The following is a 23,572-nucleotide window of genomic DNA, read 5'->3' on the forward strand; positions in this document are numbered from 1 at the left end:
TAAAACTGTTAATGAAAAATTAAGAATAATAACAAGCGAAAATGAACCCGAAAACCAATTCACGAAATTAGAAAAAATTCTTTACATATACAAGCATAATGCAACCGGTCGAACTCCAGCTAACATCTTCATATTTGCAGGAACCCCTGGTTATGACACTCAACAAAATAAAGTAAACAAAATTGACAAACTCAATGAAAATAGACATGACTTTAACATAGACACCAACTTTAGAGAATCCCCTTTAGTTAGATCAAAAACAACTAACCCATTCAAAAAGACAGGAAATTTAAGACAAATAGATGATAAACATTTCGAAGAAACAAATAGAAGTAGAAATATAATACACTATAAATCCAAGTTTAATAAGAAAAGAAAATTGATAAGAGTAAATATAATAACGATTATTCCAGGCCTACTCCTGAGCTTGATAATCATGTTATTCCTCCCATCGACAATTATCACACAATACCTAGAAGTAACCCCCATCCAGGCAAAAAATGGTTACCTAATCTTCAAGCCGGATCAATAGATTTACCAATAAACCACGAATATCATTACTTATCTATTAACTTAACTAAATCAGAAAATATAAAGTACTATGAAGAACTTATCAAACAAACTCAACCTTTTAATAACTTACCACAAATTCAGTATCTAGTAGAAAAACTAAACAGAGAAATGAACGGTATAAGGATTGTAAAACGCAGTAAACGCGGTGTTGTTAACTTTATAGGAACAATTTATAAATACGTATTCGGTACCATGCATCAAGAAGATAGGGAAGAATTACAACAACAAATAGCCGACATCTCTAAAAATAATGTACAAATAAGCGAACTCAACCACGTAATAGAAGTCATTAATCAAGGAATCGAACTGACTAATCATTATACCCGTTACTCGTAGAGTAATAGGGTATACTAGATTCGTTGAAAAGTATGTAATAGGCAGAAGGAAGCACTTCCGACCATATAAAGTATATATATTCTTGATCAGGATCAATAGCCGAGTCGATCTGGCCATGTCCGTCTGTCCGTCCGTCTGTCCGTCTGTCGAGATCGTTTGTCGATTCATGTTGCCACGCCCACTCTAACGCCCACAAACCGCCAAAAACTGTCTGTGCTGAAGGCTCTTTTTCGCACTTCCACTAGCTGAGTAACGGGTATCAGATAGTCGGGGAACTTGACTATAGCGTTCTCTCTTGTTATACCCGTTACTCGTAGAGTAAAAGGGTATATTAGATTCGTTGAAAAGTATGTAACAAGCAGAAGGAAGCGTTTCCGACCATATAAAGTAACGGGTGTTTTTTTTAGAGGTATAGAACTTTAAGTTGGCATTACTGTTCAAGATGGCGACCGATTTAACAGCTGTCAAGTGATTTATTCTCAGTTTGGTTTGGCAATTCGTCATGAATAGACTCACGCCTGAACAACGCTTGCAAATAGTGCAATTTTATTTCGAAAATAATGGTTCTGTGCGGAATACGTATCGCGCACTACGTCCATTTTATCGTCGACAAAATCGTCCATCAGAGCAGTTAATTCGATTAACCATGGACCGTTTTCGCACCGCGTTTACTCTTATTGATAACTCGCATCCCCAGAGACGCCGTACGGTGCGTACAGAAGAAGCTATTGCTGCTGTAGAGCGTAGCATTGAGGAAGACCCGAATGAGTCCATCCGCCATCGAGCACAGGAATTGGATCTGTGTCCATCCACTTTATGGAAGATTTTGCGGAAGGATCTTGGTTTGCGTGCTTACAAAATCCAACTCGTGCAAGAATTGAAACCAAAGGATCATCAAGCAAGGCGTAGATTCGTCGAATGGGCCCAAAACGAGATTGCTGTTGTTCCCGATTTTCATAAGCGAATTTTGTTTAGCGATGAAGCGCACTTCTGGTTGAATGGCTACGTCAACAAACAAAACTGCCGCATTTGGAGTGAAGCTAATCCTCAAGTGTATGTCGAAACACCGTTACATCCAGAAAAACTGACTGTTTGGTGCGCTGTATGGGCTGGTGGAATCATTGGTCCGTACTTCTTCAAAAACGATGATGGCCAGAACGTTACAGTCAATGGTGATCGGTATAGAGCCATGATTACTAACTTTTTCATTCCTGAATTGAACGACCATAATGTCCAGGAGCTGTGGTTCCAACAAGACGGCGCAACGTGTCACACAGCTCGTGCCACAATCGATTTATTGAAAGACACGTTTGGTGACCGCCTAATTTCACGTTTTGGACCTGTGAATTGGCCTCCAAGATCTTGTGATTTAACACCGCTAGACTACTTTTTGTGGGGCTATGTAAAGTCATTGGTCTATGCGGATAAGCCACAAACGCTAAACCATTTGGAAGACAACATTCGCCGTGTTATTGCCGATATACGGCCAAATATGTTGGAAAAAGTCATTGCAAATTGGACGTCCAGATTGGACTACATCCGAGCCAGCCGTGGCGGTCATATGCCAAAAATCATATTTAAAATGTAATGCCACAAGATTATCTTTCATGTCAATAAAATTCATGTCAATCGAATAATCCATCGTTGTTTTATTGCAATTTAAAGTTCTATACCTCTAAAAAAACACCCGTTATATATATTCTTGATCAGGATCAGGATCAATAGCGAGTCGATATGGCCATGTCCGTCTGTCCGTCCGTCTGTCCGTCTGTCTGTCCGTATGAACGTCGAGATCTCAGGAACTACAAAAGGTGGAAAGTTGAGACTAAGCATACAGACTCCAGAGACATAGACGCAGCGCAAGTTTGTCGATTCGCGTTGCCACGCCCACTCTAAAGCCCACAAACCGCCCAAAGCTGCCACGCCCACACTTTTGAAAAAGTTTTGATATTTTTTTATTTTTGTATTAGGCTTGCAAATTTCTATCGATTTGCCAACAAATTGTTTGCCACGCCCACTCTAACGCCCACAATTCGTTAAAAACTGTCAGTGCTGAAGACTCTCCTTTGCACTTCCACTAGCTGAGTAACGGGTATCAGATAGTCGGGGAACTTGACTATAGCGTTCTCTCTTGTTATACCCATTACTCGTAGAGTAAAAGGGTATACTAGATTCGTTAAAAAGTATGTAACAGGCAGAAGGAAGCGTTTCCGACCATATAAAGTATATATATTCTTGATCAGGATCAATAGCCGAGTCGATATGGCCATGTCCGTCTGTCCGTCCGTCTGTCTGCTGACAGAGTAACGGGTATCAGATAGTCGGGGAACTCGACTATTGCGTTCTCTCTTGTTTTTTTTATTAAACTCTCGGTCTGAATTCGTAATTATATATATCTTTTTACTTTATACATAACAATTTACCCTTCTTATTATTATTATAAAATATAACAACCCCGCCTGTATTTATGGCCCTACGAATTGAAGTTAATTAAATGGTCCGATACTGAAAAATGTAACACTAACCCTACGTGATTAAGGCCATCACGAACACACTCATTCACTGAAATATTTTTGACTGTGCAATTTATTGCTGAGGTCTAATCAATGCAACCGTTTTTCACGAATAGTATAGATACGGTAATAACATCACATAAATAGTTGCAAAGGTTATTGGCAAAAAGTTATTATTATTCCAAAATGCTCAGTCTTACCTTTGCAATATTACTGGTTCTCCTATATTGAAAATCAATAGACTTATACCGGATCAATACTTCTGGCTGTAAATCCTTATAAATCCATTAATATATACAATAAGGTAAGCGAAAAGGATTTTTGTTATACCCGTTACTCGTAGAGTAAAAGGGTATACTAGATTCGTTGAAAAGTATGTAACAGGCAGAAGGAAGCGTTTCCGACCATATAAAGTATATATATTCTTGATCAGGATCAATAGCCGAGTCGATTTGGCCATGTCCGTCTGTCCGTCTGTCTGTCCGTCTGTCTGTCTGTCCGTCTGTCTGTCCGTCTGTCTGTCCGTCTGTCTGTCCGTCTGTCTGTCCGTCCGTATGAACGTCGAGATCTCAGGAACTATAAAAGCTAGAAAGTTGAGATTCAGCATGCAGACTCCAGAGACATAGACGCAGCGCAAGTTTGTCGATTCATGTTGCCACGCCCACTCTAACGCCCACAAACCGCATAAAACTGCCACGCCCACACTTTTGAAAAATGTTTTAAAATTTTTTCATTTTTGTATTAGACTTGTAAATTTCTATCGATTTGCAAAAAAACTTTTTGCCACGCCCACTCTAACGCCCACAAACCGCCAAAAACTGTCAGTGTTGAAGACTCTCCTTCGCACTTCCACTAGCTGAGTAACGGGTATCAGATAGTCGGGGAACTCGACTATAGCGTTCTCTCTTGTTTTATATTATTATAGAGAGGGCGTCCTGTGGTCATTTGCAATTTTTCTTGGAATAGAAATACTTGATTGCACCTGAGACGTTTTTTATATGCTCTCGACTGCTGTTTTATGTACCGCTATATTTATACCCGTTACTCGTAGAGTAAAAGCAAAGACATTAGAATAACAAGATTCGTAACTCCATATTTTTTTGTGCTGGATCTAGAGCTGGCTCCAGGCTCTCTCGAAACTTTGTTCAAAAGCCAGAGAGCGAAGAGCTCTAGGGACAGCAGCTCTCTTGTAAGCATACGGCGACAGCTGACCACTGTATTGGTGCACACGTATACACATGCATTGTAAAAATGACAAAACATGCCCTTCATTTTAGAAGTTCTTAGACTTCAAATCTATATTCTTTTTTATAAATTGCCACCTCAATTAAACTCTAGTTTTGCATGGCCTTAACATAACAATTATTCGAATTCAACATAGAAATAATAATAGCACAATCTATGTACATAATAATTATACCCGTTACTCGTAGAGTAAAAGGGTATACTAGATTCGTTGAAAAGAATGTAACAGGGAGAAGGAAGCGTTTCCGACCATATAAAGTATATATATTCTTGATCAGGATCAATAGCCGAGTCGATCTGGCCATGTCCGTCTGTCCGTCCGTATGAACGTCGAGATCAGCATGCAAACTCCAGTGACAAGTTTGTCGATTCATGCTGCCACGCCACTCTAAAGCCCACAAACTGCCCAATACTGCCACGCCCACACTTTTGAAAAATGTTTTGATATTTTTTAATTTTTGTGTTAGTCTTGTAAATTTCTATCGACTTGCCAAAAACCATTTTGCCACGCCCACTCAAACGCCCACAAACCGCCATAAACTGTCAGTGTTAAAGACTCTCCTTCGCACTTCAAATAGCTGAGTAACGGGTATGAGATAGTCGGGGAACTCGACTACAGCGTTCTCTCTTGTTTTAAAATATTATTATGATTTTTTTGATATTACAATAATTGTCATTAGAGTATTCGGAGTATTCAAATATAAGACGACCATGATTCTTCGGTGCTTATGTCCGCACTTCGTGCTTAAAGAAATCTATTTTGCAATAAACAGTTTCCATATTTTTATTTTTTTTATAAATATTAATTTCTTACTATGTATTATGTAATATTTATTTTTTAAATTAAATAACTTTTTTTTTTAAATTCTTTGTTTTAAATTACAGTAGTTATAATAATTATACCCGTTACACGTAGAGTAAAAGGTACTAGATTCGTTGAAAAGTATGTAACAGGCAGAAGGAAGCGTTTCCGACCATATAAAGTATATATATTCTTGATCAGGAGTCGATCGGGCCATGTCCGTCTGTCTTTATGAACGTCGAGATCTCAGGAACTATAAAAGCTAGAAAGTTGAGATTCAGCATGCAAACTCCAGAGACATAGAAGCAACGCTTCATGTTGCCAAGCCCACTCTAATGCCCACAAACCGCCCAAAACTGCCACGCCCACACTTTTAAAAAAAGTTTGGATATTTTTTCATTTTAGTATTAGTCTTGTAAATTTCTATCGATTTGCCAAAAAACTTTTTGCCACGTCCACTCTAACACCCACAAACAGCCCAAAGCTGCAACGCCCACACTTTTGAAAAAAGTTTCTATCGATTTGCCAAAAACCTTTTTGCCACGCCCACAAACCGCCAAAAACTGTCAGTGTTAAAGACTCTCCTTCGCACTTCAAATTTCCCGCAATTTTGGGTGGGAAAAAAACGCGCCAACATTTTTGTTTACTTTTTAATTTCTCTGAATCCGTTTGCTAAAAGCTGACTATAGGCAGGAGTTCCTAGATTTTTTTAAATTTTCGCTGTATAACCGAAAACATCTTCAAATGAAGTATTTTTTTTGCATGAGTACAGTACGGAAGTATAAGCGCGATAATTAGTGATAATATAGGACCCCATTACAATTGTAACGGCCTCCCCGTAGTGTTCCCTGGGTACCGATTATTACATATTATTAATTATTAATTATCAACATAAATATTAATATTAAGCGGCGATTTTAACAAATGAATATTTCAATAAAGAAAACTTCTTTCGGCATACATTTTAAATAAAATTTGATTAGATCATATCGAAATTGACTAATCAAATCAAATTAAAATTATCAAATCATTAATTAATCAAATTCGATTCTTAGATCAAAATTGATTTCGGCCCGAAAATCGTCTTCTAGCACAAGCACGCACACATACACCCTATCTCCTTTATTGTTTTTACTCTCATAAGTAAGAAAATTATATTTTTAGATTTTTACGCTCTCAATTTTTGGCGAGCGAATATAGAGCAATTTTGGTCGTCACCAAAAAAGTGGCTGCATAGTGCATGTGTACTATGCTTGTTATTATAATGTCTGTGGTAAAAGCGTATACCAGATTTGTTGAAAAGTATGTAACAGGCAGAGGGAAACGTTTCCGACCATATAAAGTATATATATTCTTGATCAGGATCAATAGCCGAGTCGATTTGGCCATGTCCGTCTGTCCGTCCGTCTGTCCGTCTGTCTGTCCGTCTGTCTGTCCGTCTGTCTGTCCGCCTGTCTGTCCGTCCGTATGAACGTCGAGATCTCAGGAACTACAAAAGGTGGAAAGTTGAGATAAAGCATACAGACTCCAGGGACATAGACGCAGCGCAAGTTTGTCGATTCATGTTGCCACGCCCACTCCAACGCCCACAAACCGCCCAAAACTGCCGCGTCCACACTTTTGAAAAATGTTTCGATATTTTTTCATTTTTGTATTAGTCTTGTAAATTTCTATCGATTTGCCAAAAAACTTTTTGCCACGCCCACAAACCGCCCAAAGCTGCCACGCCCACACTTTTGAAAAATGTTTTGATATTTTTTCATTTTTTGTATTAGTTTTGTAAATTTTTATCGATTTGCCAAAAAACTTTTTGCCACGCCCACTCTAACGCCCACAAAATCGCTAAAAACTGTATGTGCTGAAGACTCTCCTTCGTACTTCGAATAGCTAAGTAACGGGTATCAGATAGTCGGGGAACTCGACTATAGCGTTCTCTCTTGATTTGATCTTAGCTTTAGTGTCTTTCCCCACTATCCGGTCAAAAAACGCAAAACAAAAATGGATGAAAATTTCTAAGAAAGGAAAATTAATTTTTTTCTACTTTTATATTACCGGCTTATGTATTGTCTTGTATATAAGACAATACATCAGATGATGTTTGATCAGCGGAAAGCCGAGAAAAGAAAATTGGTTTCCTTAGTGTAATCACCGAGAAGCGTTTTGGCACTGCAGATTGTGTTTCTGAAGGGCCAACTTGTGCTGATAGTTTGGACTCAATATTCCCTAGTGATGGTAACAGGCGGGACATGTGGAATAACTGGTTGTGAAATCGCAGTGGCTTTCATAAGTCGACCGGTATGGAACCATACTATTCCATGTTCGGAATGCGCGTGACCACCCACTGCTCTGCCTATCTGAAAAATTTAGAAGGCATACAATTCGCAGACGCCGAGTTAAGCCTACCGGATAAAATGAAACTTATTTTAATGGAACTTATTTGGCAAAAAGTAATCCAGGGGCTTAAAAAGACTCATCAAAATGCAGAAAAATACATACGGACTCCACAACGTGCTGCTATTGGACACATACGTACGAAATCCACATCAGTTCTCCTATTTCCCTGGACTCGAGCCTCACATTCGCTGACGTACGTCGTCCAAAAAAACAAAAATCGTCCCCCGCTCAAAAATAGTCATCAAAAGCCGTAAAGACTCGAACCTCTCAAACGACCTGGCTATTAGTCTAGCACGTAGGCAGCGTCGACTTTACGTTTTCCGGTCAGTTACCCCACCCCCTCTGTACTTGATCGACAAACTAACGATATATCCGCTCCGCTAAATGCGTTACCATTATATCTGCGCTCCTGCTCTTTTTAGACGTGCGCTAAAAGGGAAAGAACGGGATTTCCGCGGCCTATAAAGGGACGGCGCAAGCGCAGCTCGAGGCAGTCAGGGTCATTTAGAGTGTGGGTCGCCTTTACTGGGTTGATATGAAAAAAGGTCATAATTTTACACTTGGGCCCATTTACGTACGATATTTAATTGGATTGTAAGTCCGAATGGCTCGAAATGTCCTTAAACTACCGGCATAATTTAATAAGGTAAAGAGGAGCGGACCAGGACGGCTCCCTTGTGGGACGACTGATGTGACTCGGAGATTACAATAAAGCGAATTTTTAAAGAGGACCTGTTGTGTTCTGCCATTAAAATAACAAATAATCGAACTTAAAAGAACAACAGGAAACCTAATAAGTCAAGTTTAGGTTAGACAGACAGGATATACTGTCTTAACATTCCAAATCAAAAGCACGATTTGAGTGGGACAAAATATTAAATTCAAATTGGAAACTGTGTAATAATAAGGCTGTTCAGAATAAGGTAATGTTGTTCAGAAAAAATGGGCAAATAGACCGGCTTTCGCTTCGGGTCATGTGCAAAGTGGACCTTACAACGGCTTCAATAATTCTTGAAGCACTCAGAATTAAGCAAGGATACATTTGACCGAGCACTTAAATATTTAGAAACTATAGACTGAGAACCGGTATCTTTAAATATTGTATAAAGTCTGGACCTTACATTATTTAGGTGTGCGAACTCTTTACTAAGCCTTCGTTTGAGATAGACGGTAAACACTGATTATGAAAATATTTATTTCCAATTAAAACCAGGTATAAAACAATGATTAAGCCGCAACATAAGTGTTAAACACTGATTTAATTATGAAAATATGGCATATGAAAAATATTTATTGCCAATTAAAACCAGATATAAAACAAGAGAGAACGCTATAGTCGGGTTCCCCGACTATCTGATACCCGTTACTTAGCTAGTAAAAGAGCGAACAGAAATTACAACACTGACTGTTTTTGGCGTTTTGTGGGCGGATCAATAGAAATGGACAGTACTAAAAAAAAATGAAAAAATATCAAAACATTTTTCAAAAGTGTGGGCGTGGCAGTTTTGGGCGGTTTGTGGGCGTTAGAGTGGGCGTGGCAATATGAATCAACAAACTTGCGCTGCGTCTATGTCTTTGGAGTCTGTATGCCTATTCTCAACTTTCTAGCTTTTATAGTTCCTGAGATCTCGACGGACAGACAGACAGACAGACAGACAGACGGACATGGCCAAATCGACTCGGCTATTGATCCTGATCAAGAATATATATACTTTATATCTAGGTATATCTAGTATACCCTTTTACTCTACGAGTAAGGGGTATAACAATGATTTAGCCTTGCCAAAACAATTTATTCGTTTGGTTGACTTCTCTGTTTTTTTTTGTTTTTACGGAACTTGTGTCGATTGTCACCTCAATAGTAGGATGATATGGATCTTCAGGTGGAGTAATAGTGCTACTCTGGACAGAAACATTCAAAACTTGTTATAAAGCATAGGCACATTCGACTAAGAGAATTTCGAATATAATTAACCACATCGCCACAACGATATGTCGAGCAAGCCGTCAATGTCATGCTATATTACCAGGTATTACCAGGTATATGAAAATCACGTAGAAATACTAATTGGTCCCTATCGAGCAGCTTATTTAACACGGTTTTTAGAGCGGACAAATAATTTAAATATTATCGGAAGAAGATGGTGGAAAGTGAATTCTACGTTACGAAACTCATCAAAAAGTACCTCTTCTGACGTGATGAGGTTAGACCTAACCGCAATTAAGACTCCACCTTAACGACTGGACTGGACGATTGTGCCTGTATATAGTGTACATACCTGGGAAAACTTCAGAGTTAAGTATCGGTTTTCTAGAGGTTTTACCCAAGTCTCTATAAATACAAGGATATAAGATACAATGAAAAAGCTATCAGAAGACAAAATTGAAAATTGTTTATAAGCGTAAGAAAAGTTTAATTCGTTCCACTTTTTGAGACTTTACTGGCTCAAGAAGAAACCCAGTGGCTTTTTTCATTAATTGGAAAGTCGAGTACCAACAAAGGATTGGCAGATTAAATGGTGCCGATTAATAGGTGGTCTACAAGTTTTGTCAGGTACGCCCGCAGGACACTCTCTATTTTGTGCAAGTCAATGGATCCCAAGGAATAAGTGAAACCAGCCAAAAACAAAAGTGAAAGCGAATGCTATGAGAAAACAACAGTTATATAAACTAATTTAAAAAAAAAAAACAAAATAAAAAGGCGTAAAGCAATAAATAAATTAAAATTAAGTCAAACGAAACTTAATTAAACCACTTTTTAATTTTAAATAAATTTAATTACTAATTTATTTCCTCCAATATCGAAACATTTATTCATTTAAGTGATTTTTTATATACCAAAAAAATGTCTTTCCCCAACATCGACAAATTATTTGACAAAATTCAAACGAATTGCTACCCAAAATAATCTTGTTAACTCAATTTTGAACGACCACTTCAGCCAGTTATTCCAGTAGTAGGGAAGATAGAACAGCAATTAATTGAAGAAAATGTTTATCAAAGAGATATACAAAAATTATTTTAACAAAACAGAAACATGGAACAAGAACAATTACAAGCCTCCGTTTGTCAAGTTTTAACCAAACAATTTACAACTTTATTACGTCAAGCCCAAAATCGAACACAAGACTTGTACGTACACCCTATTTGTAAGATCATAAAACTTTGAAGATTCACATATAAAACCAGCCAAAATCTAAAGCTGGGAAAGGGTACAACCATCTCGTTGAGTCGGAAGGTGTTCACACTTTAAACTTGTGCGTACACTTAATGAGTTCAATTCGGGTGTTTGAATCTAACGGACTCGCTACTGCGAGGGCTTCGCCTTTTATTCATTCTTACATACAAGTGGCGTGCAAGTATGAGTACATGTTTGCAACTTTTGACTATTGGCCTAAATAAAAAAAGTATTAGTTAAGCAAATGAACCCAAATTTTTACTGTCGATTCTTTGATTATTTATTTACAAATTCGTAAAAAAAATAACAATAATGTAATTCTTTTCGTTAGGAAAAAAATAAAATTTAAATTAACTTCCATGTACTCAATTATGCTCAATTTGAATTTTTCAACAAAAGTTGGACAGCTCATTCAACTGAAAGTTTACTTTTAGAATTTACCGTTTGTTTTTAAGAAAGTTTAATATAAAAGTATAAATATAAAAGCTTTCAACCAAAAAGGTTCGAATCTCCACGTGTTTTTGGCTCTTAACTATTAAAACAAATAATATGAAGAAATTGCCAATAAATGTTGAAGATTCAGTGATAAACCTTACTGAAAATGGATTTTCGACGCGTATAATAGCTGGGAAGTTAAATATAAGCCAATCAGCAGTCATTCGTGTTCAAAAAAGGCGAAACGCGGTACCCAAAATTCAAAGAAGAGGTCCACGTCGATTGTTGACCGATGCAGATGCGCGGCTTATGATGCAAAATATTAAAAAGGATAAGAATTGTAGACCCAAGGATGCTTCTGCAGCTATAGGCAAGCCTGTCAGCCAGTGGACAGCGTGTCGAGCACTTAAGCGTATTGGATACGTTTCCGAATTAAAAAAAAAGAAACCGGCCTTGTCCGATAAAAATATAAAAGCACGGCTAAAATTTGCGAAGGCACATAAATATTGGGAAGTGGACGACTGGAAAAAAGTTATATGGTCTGATGAATCAAAATTCAATCGATACCAGTCGGACGGAAAACAATATTGTTGGAAAAAGCCTGGAGAGTCGCTGCAAAGATGGCACGTACAGGAAACAGTAAAACACGGAGTAGGAAATGTCATGGTCTGGAGCTGTTTTACCTGGTGGAGCATTGGACCAATAAAGAAAATAGAAGGAACTATGAAAAAAGAGGACTATTTAGATATTCTGCAGACCCATCTTTGCGATTTTGTTGACAAATGCGTTTATAATGAGAGTGATATCACATTCCAGCAAGATGGAGATCCGAAAAACACGTCCAAAATCGTGAAGGAATGGATCGGAAATCAAGATTTTAAGTTAATGGAGTGGCCAGCTCAGAGTCCTGATTTCAATCCAATCGAAAATTTGTGGTCGATTGTGAAAAGACGATTGGGACACTACGAATCGGTTGCAGCAAACCAACACGAGTTGTGGCAACGAATCCAGCAAGAATTGAAAGCTATTCCGAAGGAAATTATTCAAAATCTGGTGGAAAGTATGCCAAAGCGAATAAAAAGGGTCATCAGAATTAAGGGTCTTTGGACTATGTACTAAAAGATAAGCTTTTGTTGAAAAATTCAAATTGAGCATAATTGAGTACATGGGAGTTAATTTAAATTTTATTTTTTTCCTAACGAAAAGAATTACATTATTGTTAATTTTTTTTTTACGAATTTGTAAATAAATAATCAAAGAATCAACAGTAAAAATTTGGGTTCATTTGCTTAACTAATACCTTTTTTATTTAGACCAACAGTCAAAAGTTGCAAACATGTACTCATACTTGCACGCCACTGTAGGTTCTTATCATGTACGGAGGAAATGTACGGCCAGTAGTCGTCTCTCATTTATGCGTTGCCTCCGGATATAAATGACCAATATAATTATGATAATCGTTGTCAACCATAGAGCCGAGTGTCCGCTTGCCGTGTGGAAAATCAACTCATCAATGTGTACCTTGTTATTTTTAAGTCTTGATGCGCATTTAAAGATTTTTCAGTTCATTAGTGTTGTAGACAATCAAGTGCTTCAGCGGGACCACGTCCCATGTCTCCCTGTCATCTATAATTCGTAAACTGGGAAAGATAGACATTTCAGACGCTGTCGAAATTACTTTTTGAGGAGTAATTATTGTTGTATCCCCTAATATTGCTGTGCATCCTGCAAGTAGTTGTATAATGCCTTGATTGGGCAGTCTTATAACTTGATGCTGTTCGTTGCATCTTATATAAGCTGTTGTATTCCGAAACAGTCTAAATAGCAAACGGTTGGATCCACTTATCTCTTTGATGAACGAATTGCCTTGGAATTCCATCATTTCGCGTGAGTGTGCCTTGCTTGGTTTCAATGGTGATATTTCGCAAAGCCATGTTGTCGAATCCTCTTGTCTGCATTGGTTAATTTTCATTTCAGACATTAGGTGATATGCGTTTATGTCTGTATTGAACGCTAAAAATGTAGAATTCAATTTCGGAATAAGCTTTGTTCCGTTTGTCCACAGTGGTATTGGGATTACTTCAAAGAGATCCGTTTCCTGATTGTTGTATATCAGCAATTTTGCTTCAATGAATAGGACATTATCCTTTAACATTGCTTGTGCCTTCATCAGTTTATAGATCAGTGGAAATTGTATAACTGAATTTCCACCCGGTAGCATTTGTTTTCGTCCTAATTTTTGCTTAACTTTTTCGAGATCCTCCAGCATTTTGTTAGGCGCAATTAGTGTAGGATGAATTCTTCCTTCACTAATGTCCGTTATCATTGAGATCGCTGTTGCTTGTAGGCTTTCTGCCTCTTCAATCCAGTTTCGCACTTGATTTGATAACATAAGGAATTTAATTGACTTCTTATATACCATAAAGTGCTCCTTCATGGTTTCTGCAATAATATTGACTTGTTGGGTCAGTTTTCCCAAATTTCGGTTTGCTTCTTTGGCCAATTTTTGTCCGTATTGTCGTGCTGAAGGAATCGCAGTAGTCCTTGAAGTCTCGCATTTTTTCGCAAACCAAGCGGGATTGCACCTTTCGCTCCCAGACTCCGCCTTCAGACGGATTGGCTGGACAATTAAAGATCCACTCGATGCCTCTGCCCGATAGCTCTCCTTGGATCCTCTCCGGCTCAAATACTTCTGTGAACCTCCTGGCTTCTCTGTCGGCTCCCACGAAGTTCTTGCCGTTGTCGCTGCGCAGTCCATGTACTGGCCCTCGGCGGCAGACAAAAATGCCTGATCGCTATTATGCATGAATCGCTCCTTTTAGTAATCGTCGCAGCTTCGTTATCCAGAACCTCGTCCGAATCTCTGCGATCGTGGCATCCGTGTTTTGATGTCTCATACGTTCGTGCACCTGGTGTACAATCATCCTCGCCAGGACGTGTCGGTGTGATAAGATCTTCGGCCTCCTGGCACTGTACGGCATGCACAGCGCGTCGTCGATCCTACCGTATGCTCGTAGGACTCCCTTTTCATCCACGTAGGGCGTCAGCCCTCGAATGTCGCTTGTGTTTTCGACGCTCTCGTTCTTCGCTGCGGCTCGCATCTCCTCAGGGAGACGCTTCACATTGGGCCTGGCGAACCAATAGGTACTCAGCTTCCTCGCACTCGGTCGCAGTGAGGCCATACTTCTCGAGCTCAGCTCTCTGTCCACGGCATCGGCGCGTGAACCTCAATGTGGTCCTCAACAGCCGAGAATAGCTCGAAAATCTCGAAACGAAATAAATACATCGCTCCTACCGAAAAGCGCAAACTCGCTCGGCATCTTTTCCTCGTCGTCTACATCTCCATTGTTGTCTGGTGCAGGTCCTGGCCAACTGTCCTCTGGCTGCCATAGGAAGGCCGGTCCTCTCTGCCAACGTGAACTCTCGCTCAGATCGTTGTGCACACCTGTCTTCTGGCCGGATCAGCACCTGGTAAAACATCTCCTTGATGTCATCGCAGACTCCGACTGCAGCTTCTCTGAAATGAAAGAGAATTGCTGGCAAGGGCTTGTAGTGTTGCGGACCCTTGGCCAGTGCTGAATTTATCGACGTGTCCCCAACCTTCGCTGCTGACTCGAAGACCAGTCGAATCTTCCCCGGCTTGTTGGGGTTCTCGACTCCAAAATGTGGCAGGCGCGGCTCTGAGACCAAAGTTCTCCACATCGAAATAATCTTCCACCATTTGCTCCATGCTATCGTCCGATGACACGGCTAGAAAACAAGACCTCGGTGATGGCGTGGTTTTCTGTCCGCGAACTGGTCCAAACACGACCCAGCCTAACTCGGTTGCGGCCGCATATGGTCCCTGTTGGGAGAATCGCCTCGTTCTCATGGGCAGTCCTAAATCCTCAGAAAGTCCTCCCGAAGCAGTCCTCAGCTTCGGCAGTACATTTCTGTAGGGCTTCATCGGGAGGCGGGCACCTGCGAGTACACCCTTCACGTCACGCTGATGTAGGCTCTGCATCGGCAAACTCAGGTTTGAGATGGCGTACACATTCCGTAGCGCATGGCGGGTAGGCTTACCAGCTCCACTGATCTGTAGATTTACTAAATTGGTGGGCTCACTGGTTGCTCTTCCTCCGAACCATTGGACGTTGAGTTGCCGACGTACTCCATGCACGCCAAGGTCTCGCAGCAGCTCATCGTCGACCATCGTTACCGAAGAGCCCTTGTCCAGCAGCGCGTACGTGTCAACTTGCCGCCCACCTCCGTATAGCGTAACCGGCAGTATCCGGAATAATAGGCGATCTCCTGCTGCTTCATCACAACTTAGGTTCCTCTCGGTTGCCGCTGCCTGTGGTGTTCCATCCCGGCGAAGACTTTCCCTCGGAGCCGCTGCCCGCGTGTTCCGCTCGTAGTCTCGGCTCGGCGGCCGTCGATCATCGTTGTCTGCTCCATGCAGCAGACGATGATGCTTCCCTCTGCATCCGTTTATGGTGCACTCGCCGTGCGCGTTGCAGGTCCTGGTCATATGACCACAGCGTAAACACCTGAAACAAAGACGGTTCCTTCTCACAATTCTCCACCTGTCCGGTGGCGAGGCTCGCTTGAACTCCTCACAGTTCCTGACTGCATGTTGCCCCTCACACACCGGGCAATTTCTTGGGGGGTGCTCGTCTTCTCCTTGATCGTGCTTGCTGGTTGGGAGCTTGGCCACAAGTTCATCCATTAGGGTGGGGTTACCCAAATGCTGCTCTGCCTTTGCTGACTGCAAAAAGGTCGCCAAATTACTTACTCTGGTAGCGAACGGAATGAGCTTCGCTATGTTGTGATCCGTAATTTGAGGGACGTCGCGTATGCTGTCCAGCTGGCTGCGTATAAGTTGCTCCGGTCGGCCATATCTGGATCGCAGTTGCTCCACCGCGGCATTAACGTTGCTGGGATGGATCAACAGCGACTTTACTGTCTCGCGTGCGTCGGTTGTTCTCCAGGTTGTTCTCCAGGTCCGTGCATCGGTACGCCTGCGTTGTCTCCGTAAATGCACAATAAGAAATGGGCCAGTCCTCCGGCTGTCCACCGAAGGCTGGCAAATCCGGCAGCTTGCGTGGCATCCAGCTTCCAGTTCCTCCAATTGTTGCCGCCCATGCTCCCGCTGCAGGGGATGGCGTGCGTATTCCAGCATCTCGGTGGCGCGAATCCGTGCGTTGTCTGCGCAAACCCCGTCGCGCAAAATGGCGACGCGCGAATGCTACAGCTATCCGTAGCTGTACATGGTACCGTTGGGAGTCCATTTAAATATTCCGGCGGCAAGCGTGCCGCGCTACTGGCATCTAGAAGGTTCAGTGCAACGGGACTGGTGGTCAATGGCGGCCGACTCAAAGATGGCGGCGGGGCGATACCCACGCCGCTCCCTCCGGGGCGGCTCGGAGCAAATGGATCCGTGAACCTCACCTCGCGAGTCCATCGTAGTTCCTCTTCCAACTCGGCGATCCTCTCCAGAAGATCCACCATCCTCGGCTTCTTGCTCCGACTAGGTCCGGTGGCCCCGGCAGTGTTTGCCGGTTGGTGACCTGCAGCCGAAGTTGGTGAGCTCGGGTCGCCATCTTGGAACACTGCTGCATTTGCCGCGGGAGGGCAAGAGATGTCGATCAGTCCCTCGCTGCCGCCTGTCTGCGGCGCGGCGCTCGTCGTTGCAGTCTCCAGACCCTCCTGATACCGGGGATTACGTCTCGGTGAATGCTGAATCATGGTGGCTTCACTGACGCTGTCTGCGTCTACCTGTTGCGCTGCCTGCAAAAATCTGGTTCCTACCTTATTATATTCTGCTGCTGTCTGCGGCTCTTTCACGCTGTCTGCGTGCTCCGGCAACTCTTTGACTGGTGGCCGCTGTCTGCTTTTCCTCCAGCGCAAGTTGCCCTTGCAGTCTCAATCTCGGACTGCGAATAAAAGCTGTTGTCGTTGGCCCATCCAGGAGTTGCAAAAAACCAACCCGCCGACTGCTTGTTCGAGTAGGTATGGGTGATTTTATTCTGAAAAGGGTTACAATCAGACTTAAAATATTCCAAATATTTGATCGGTCACCGCAGTGTGTCCTCCTACAATCCCTGACCTCAGACCTGTTGCTATACAAAAAAATACACAAATGTATCCTTTATACGTTATTTGACCTCTTCCCTTTGAGCAGCAAATCTGGAACGGTCCGGCGTAGTCGATTCCAACATTTTGAAACGAGTAATCAGCTGTTACTCGATAAACTGGTAAATTTCCCATCAGTTGACTGAACATCTCTTGCTTGTATCGTATGCATACAATACATTCCCTTAAATATTTCTTAAAGGAATTTTATATGCCAAATATCCAGAACTCCCTCTGAATATAAGTTCTCATAATGTTAATTCCGCCATGCAGAGTTTCTTTATGAGCATCCTTTGCAATTAACCAAGTCAAATGTGACTTATCCAGTATAATTGGATGTTTTACATTATAGGGTATCATTGCGTTTTGTAGTCGTCCACCAACTCGAAGTACGCCATCACTATCCAAAAACGGATTTAGCGCCTGTAACTTACTCTTTGGGTCTAATGGTCTTTTGTTTTTGAGTAGTCTGACTTCGTGTCCAAAATCCAGCTGTTTTTTTTTTCCATTTATTGTGCTTAGAGCAAAAGGCACACAATCTAACTTGCACTTTTCTTGTAGCAAGCTGAGCGGTATTTTTGGTAATGGCATTTACTGAGTTGTATTGTTGCTCAATAAACTCCAGTACGTCTTGTAAGACTGTATAGCTCTTGCCTTTTTTACATGCTGTTCATACAGCTGCAGGGCATCTGGCGAAAATTTTCGCAGTAGAATTTCTGCTAAAATTACGTCAGCAGAACTTTCTATTTTTCCTTTTCCCTTTATGATGAATATGCTCTCGGTCGCAGTATCCAAAAACTTCCCTAAATTTTTCTCATCATGGGGCAGCAAGCACTCCAGTTCCATTAATTTGTTGAAGTGTTGGGAGAATATTTTTCTGCTATTCTCAAAGCGTTTGCAGATAAGCTCCCACGCTGCTGTATAGCTAGCCGCTGATCCCGTTATCAAATGGCTAACTTCCATGTGAGCTTCTCCTTTTAAATATCCCTGCTTCCTTGTGTTGCTGAGATCCTTCCTGCTGTCTATTAGCTCAGAGAACCGGTGGCCCCGGCAGTGTTTGCCGGTTGGTGACCTGCAGCCGAAGTTGGTGAGCTCCGGTCGCCATCTTGGAACACTGCTGCATTTGCCGCGGGAGGGCAAGAGATGTCGATCAGTCCCTCGCTGCCGCCTGTCTGCGGCGCGGCGCTCGTCGTTGCAGTCTCCAGACCCTCCTGATACCGGGGATTACGTCTCGGTGAATGCTGAATCATGGTGGCTTCACTGACGCTGTCTGCGTCTACCTGTTGCGCTGCCTGCAAAAATCTGGTTCCTACCTTATTATATTCTGCTGCTGTCTGCGGCTCTTTCACGCTGTCTGCGTGCTCCGGCAACTCTTTGACTGGTGGCCGCTGTCTGCTTTTCCTCCAGCGCAAGTTGCCCTTGCAGTCTCAATCTCGGACTGCGAATAAAAGCTGTTGTCGTTGGCCCATCCAGGAGTTGCAAAAAACCAACCCGCCGACTGCTTGTTCGAGTAGGTATGGGTGATTTTATTCTGAAAAGGGTTACAATCAGACTTAAAATATTCCAAATATTTGATCGGTCACCGCAGTGTGTCCTCCTACAATCCCTGACCTCAGACCTGTTGCTATACAAAAAAATACACAAATGTATCCTTTATACGTTATTTGACCTCTTCCCTTTGAGCAGCAAATCTGGAACGGTCCGGCGTAGTCGATTCCAACATTTTGAAACGAGTAATCAGCTGTTACTCGATAAACTGGTAAATTTCCCATCAGTTGACTGAACATCTCTTGCTTGTATCGTATGCATACAATACATTCCCTTAAATATTTCTTAAAGGAATTTTATATGCCAAATATCCAGAACTCCCTCTGAATATAAGTTCTCATAATGTTAATTCCGCCATGCAGAGTTTCTTTATGAGCATCCTTTGCAATTAACCAAGTCAAATGTGACTTATCCAGTATAATTGGATGTTTTACATTATAGGGTATCATTGCGTTTTGTAGTCGTCCACCAACTCGAAGTACGCCATCACTATCCAAAAACGGATTTAGCGCCTGTAACTTACTCTTTGGGTCTAATGGTCTTTTGTTTTTGAGTAGTCTGACTTCGTGTCCAAAATCCAGCTGTTTTTTTTTTTCCATTTATTGTGCTTAGAGCAAAAGGCACACAATCTAACTTGCACTTTTCTTGTAGCAAGCTGAGCGGTATTTTTGGTAATGGCATTTACTGAGTTGTATTGTTGCTCAATAAACTCCAGTACGTCTTGTAAGACTGTATAGCTCTTGCCTTTTTTACATGCTGTTCATACAGCTGCAGGGCATCTGGCGAAAATTTTCGCAGTAGAATTTCTGCTAAAATTACGTCAGCAGAACTTTCTATTTTTCCTTTTCCCTTTATGATGAATATGCTCTCGGTCGCAGTATCCAAAAACTTCCCTAAATTTTTCTCATCATGGGGCAGCAAGCACTCCAGTTCCATTAATTTGTTGAAGTGTTGGGAGAATATTTTTCTGCTATTCTCAAAGCGTTTGCAGATAAGCTCCCACGCTGCTGTATAGCTAGCCGCTGATCCCGTTATCAAATGGCTAACTTCCATGTGAGCTTCTCCTTTTAAATATCCCTGCTTCCTTGTGTTGCTGAGATCCTTCCTGCTGTCTATTAGCTCAGAGAACAGCTCGTAAAATGTTGGCCATTCCTTCGCATTTCCATTGAACGTTGGAAGGTCCACTTTTGGGAGTTCTGGCACTTCGTAGATGGATCTTTTGAACTGTTCCAACTTCACTTGAAGTACCATCTCTAGTGCGGTAACTTCAGATTGCAGAATGTCTGCCTCATCTTGATCAAAGGCAGTTCTGTCATACTTGTTTTCAAGCAGTTTCAGTGTGTCCGTCACGTTGGACCAATGATTTTGTCATTGACTAGTCATTGATTTTGCTTGACTAGTTCAATCTCACTTGAACTATCTAGGGTTTCGTAGATTAGGCTCATCTGTTGCCTCACCCTGTCCGCTCTTCTATCCACCAGTTGAACCAGATTATTAACTGGATTGGAGCTCCGAGCTGATGCGGTATCAGATAATTTTGATCCGCTTGGTATATTTATCTCTTCAAGTGTTTCTACCTTTAATTGTGACTTCTTATAGGCCTTGACAGCATCCATAGTTGTAATAAATATTCTATCATTAAAATATTGATGATCGCCAACTCCCAATTTTACCTATTGCTGGTATAGATGCCTTTTCCTTGATGGCTTGCAGTATTTTGTTCTGCAGCTCTCCTTGGTCTTGCATCAATTTCACAGATCTTTCCGACAACATCTTGGGAAAACAATTTCTGCTTGTATTCTTTGGCGTGATCCGTTGGAGGTCGTTTTTTGATTGGTCGCCCAGTTGACCTAGCTGTGCCTCGACTCACAGCTGATTGATCAGCCAAGGAAAAGCCAGAACACAATGTTTCACCTTATAGTACTAGTTCTTAAGGGTGTGGTCTTTTATTCTGTGTTTCTTACCAATGGTGGGGGAAACAACAGAATCATTCGAATAACCTTGCTCTTTATACCCGTTACTAAAAAAATAAAATAAATATAAAAGGGTATACTAGATTCGTTGAAAAGTATGTAACAGGCAGAAGGAAGCGATTCCGACCATATAAAGTATATATATTCTTGATCAGGATCAATAGCCGAGTCGATCTGACCATGTCCGTCTGTCCTTCCGTCTGTCTGTCTGTCCGTCTGTTCGTCTGTCTGTCCGTCCGTATGAACGTCGAGATCTCAGACTCTTCTTCACACTTCCACTAGCTGAGTAACGGGTATCAGATAGTCGGGGAACTCGACTATAGCGTTCTCTCTTGTTTTACTTTAAAGCGCTGGTTTTTTCTTCTGTGTTTCTTACACTGGTAGGGGAAAACAACAGAATTTCTCCAAGGACCAAAATGTTCACACTATAAACTTGTGCGTACACTTAATGAGTTCAATTCGGGTGTTTGAATCTAACTGACTCGCTACTGCAAGGGCTTCGCCTTTTATTCATTCTTACATAGGACGCAATCGTTCAGATGGAAATTCTACTCCACTAAACGGAACGGTTTATCAAAAGGGAATTGACTCCCAAAATAGGGGAAATATGGAAATATAACTCATAAAGAGCCAATGATTTCGGTCCAAAGGACCGAAAGGACCCTGTGGAAGGACAAAGGGGAGGCTAAAGGAAACCTCGTTAAGGTAGAGCCACTCTTTCAAACCAACAGCCAGGAAGTCAAGGGGGCGCCTTGTGAAGGAAGACCGACAATGGAGGATACAAGAAGTCTTGAAAAGGGCGGCAAGGAGTCCAAGGCCTCCGACAATACAGTCAATGTAATCAACACCGTGGAAGTAATCGACCAAAAAGACGGGATCCTAGGCGTACAGCATACCCTTGACTTCTTCGCGCTGTTGTTGGTTGAGATTAGAGATATTAAAGCAGTGCAGTGAAAATTAAAATCAGCAAATTAAACTGGCATGACTACGGCTGATCATAAACCAGCCGGCAAAACAAACAATCAAAAATAGTGAGACTATACATTTTTTGGAATGCCAGGAAAAAAAAAAAAGATTCATAATTTCCAAAACAAGTGCGTGATTCAATCTTTACCTTGTGTATTTTTTTGTATGTGTATTTTTTTGTTTAATGTGCAAGTTATTTGTTTACGAATACATATGTATGTATAATCACATCAGCAGGTATAGTAACACCCAGGATCCAAGGCGTCGAGATCTTATCGCTCAGGATTAGTTTGACGGAACACAGTTCCCGTATTTATACCCGTTACTCGTAGAGTAAATGGGTATACTATATTCGTTGAAAAGTATGTATCAGGCAGGAAGGAAGGAAGCGTTTCCGACAATATAAAGTAAATAGATTCTTGATCAGGATCAATAGCCGAGTCGATATGACAATGTCCGTCTGTCAGCTCGTTTGTATGAACGTCGAGCTCTCAGGAACTACAAAAGCTAGAAAGTTCAGATTAAGCATACAGACTCCAGAGACATAGATGCAGCGCAAGTTTGTTCATTTATGGTGCCACGAACTTTCTAACGCCCACAAACCGCCCAAAACTGCCACGCCCACACTTTTGAAAAATGTTTTGATATTTTTTCATTTTTTTATTAGTCTTGTTAATTTTCGCTCGATTTGCAAAAACATTTTTTATCACGCCTATTTTAACGCCCACAAATCGCACAAAGCTGCCACGCCCACACTTTTGTAAAATGTTTTGAAATTTTTTTTTTTTGTTTATAATATATATTTCTATCGATCTGTAGAAAAACTTTTTGCCACGCCCACTCTAAAGCCCACAAACCGCCAAAAGCTGTCAGTGTTGAAGAGCCTCCTCCGCACTTTCACTAGCTGAGTAACGGGTATCAGATAGCCGGGGAACTCGACTATAGCGTTCTTTCTTGTTTTTGTATTAGTCTTGTAACTTTTTGTTACGCCCACTTTACCGCCCAAAGCTGTCATGCCCACACTTTTAAAAAATGTTTTGATATTTTTTAATTTTTGTATTAGTTTTGTAAATTTCTATCGATTTGCCAAAATAAACTTTTTGCCACGCCCACACTAACGCCCACAAATCGCCCAAAGCTGCCACGCCCACATTTTTGTAAAATGTTTTGATATTTTTAAAATTTTTGTTAGTAATGTAAATTTCTATCGATCTGCACAAAATCTTTTTGTCACTCCCACAAACCGCAAGCAACTGTCAGTTTTGAAGAGCCTTCTTCGCACTTTCAATAGCTGAGTAACGGGTATCAGATAGTCGGGGAACTCGACTATAGCGTTCTTTCTTGTTTTTGTATCAGTCTTGTAAATTTCTATCGATTTGCCAAAAACTTTTTGTTACGCCCACTTTACCGCCCCCAAACCGCCCAAAGCTGTCATGCCCACACTTTTTAAAAATGTTTTGATATTTTTTAATTTTTGTATTAGTTTTGTAAATTT

At 41.2% G+C, this 23,572-nt stretch overlaps 1 protein-coding gene across 8 annotated transcripts in view; it reads left to right on the plus strand.

Annotated features, from left to right (window-relative positions):
* The window catches only part of LOC122620870 (unconventional myosin-VIIa), a 1,106,244-nt gene that overhangs the window by 70,478 nt on the left and 1,012,194 nt on the right, over nucleotides 1–23,572 (plus strand). For all 8 annotated transcript variants that reach the window (XR_006326158.1, XR_006326157.1, XM_043798546.1 and 5 more), the window contains exon 4: nucleotides 3,664–3,726. Coding sequence is in view for 6 of the 8 variants with exons in the window: in XM_043798546.1 (XP_043654481.1) it covers nucleotides 3,664–3,726 (63 nt within the window). In the remaining 2 variants the exon portion in view is untranslated. The remainder of the gene's footprint in view (nucleotides 1–3,663; nucleotides 3,727–23,572) is intronic.

Source organism: Drosophila teissieri, chromosome 3R, assembly GCF_016746235.2.
Source record: "Drosophila teissieri strain GT53w chromosome 3R, Prin_Dtei_1.1, whole genome shotgun sequence".
Classification (NCBI taxonomy): Eukaryota; Metazoa; Arthropoda; class Insecta; order Diptera; family Drosophilidae; genus Drosophila; species Drosophila teissieri.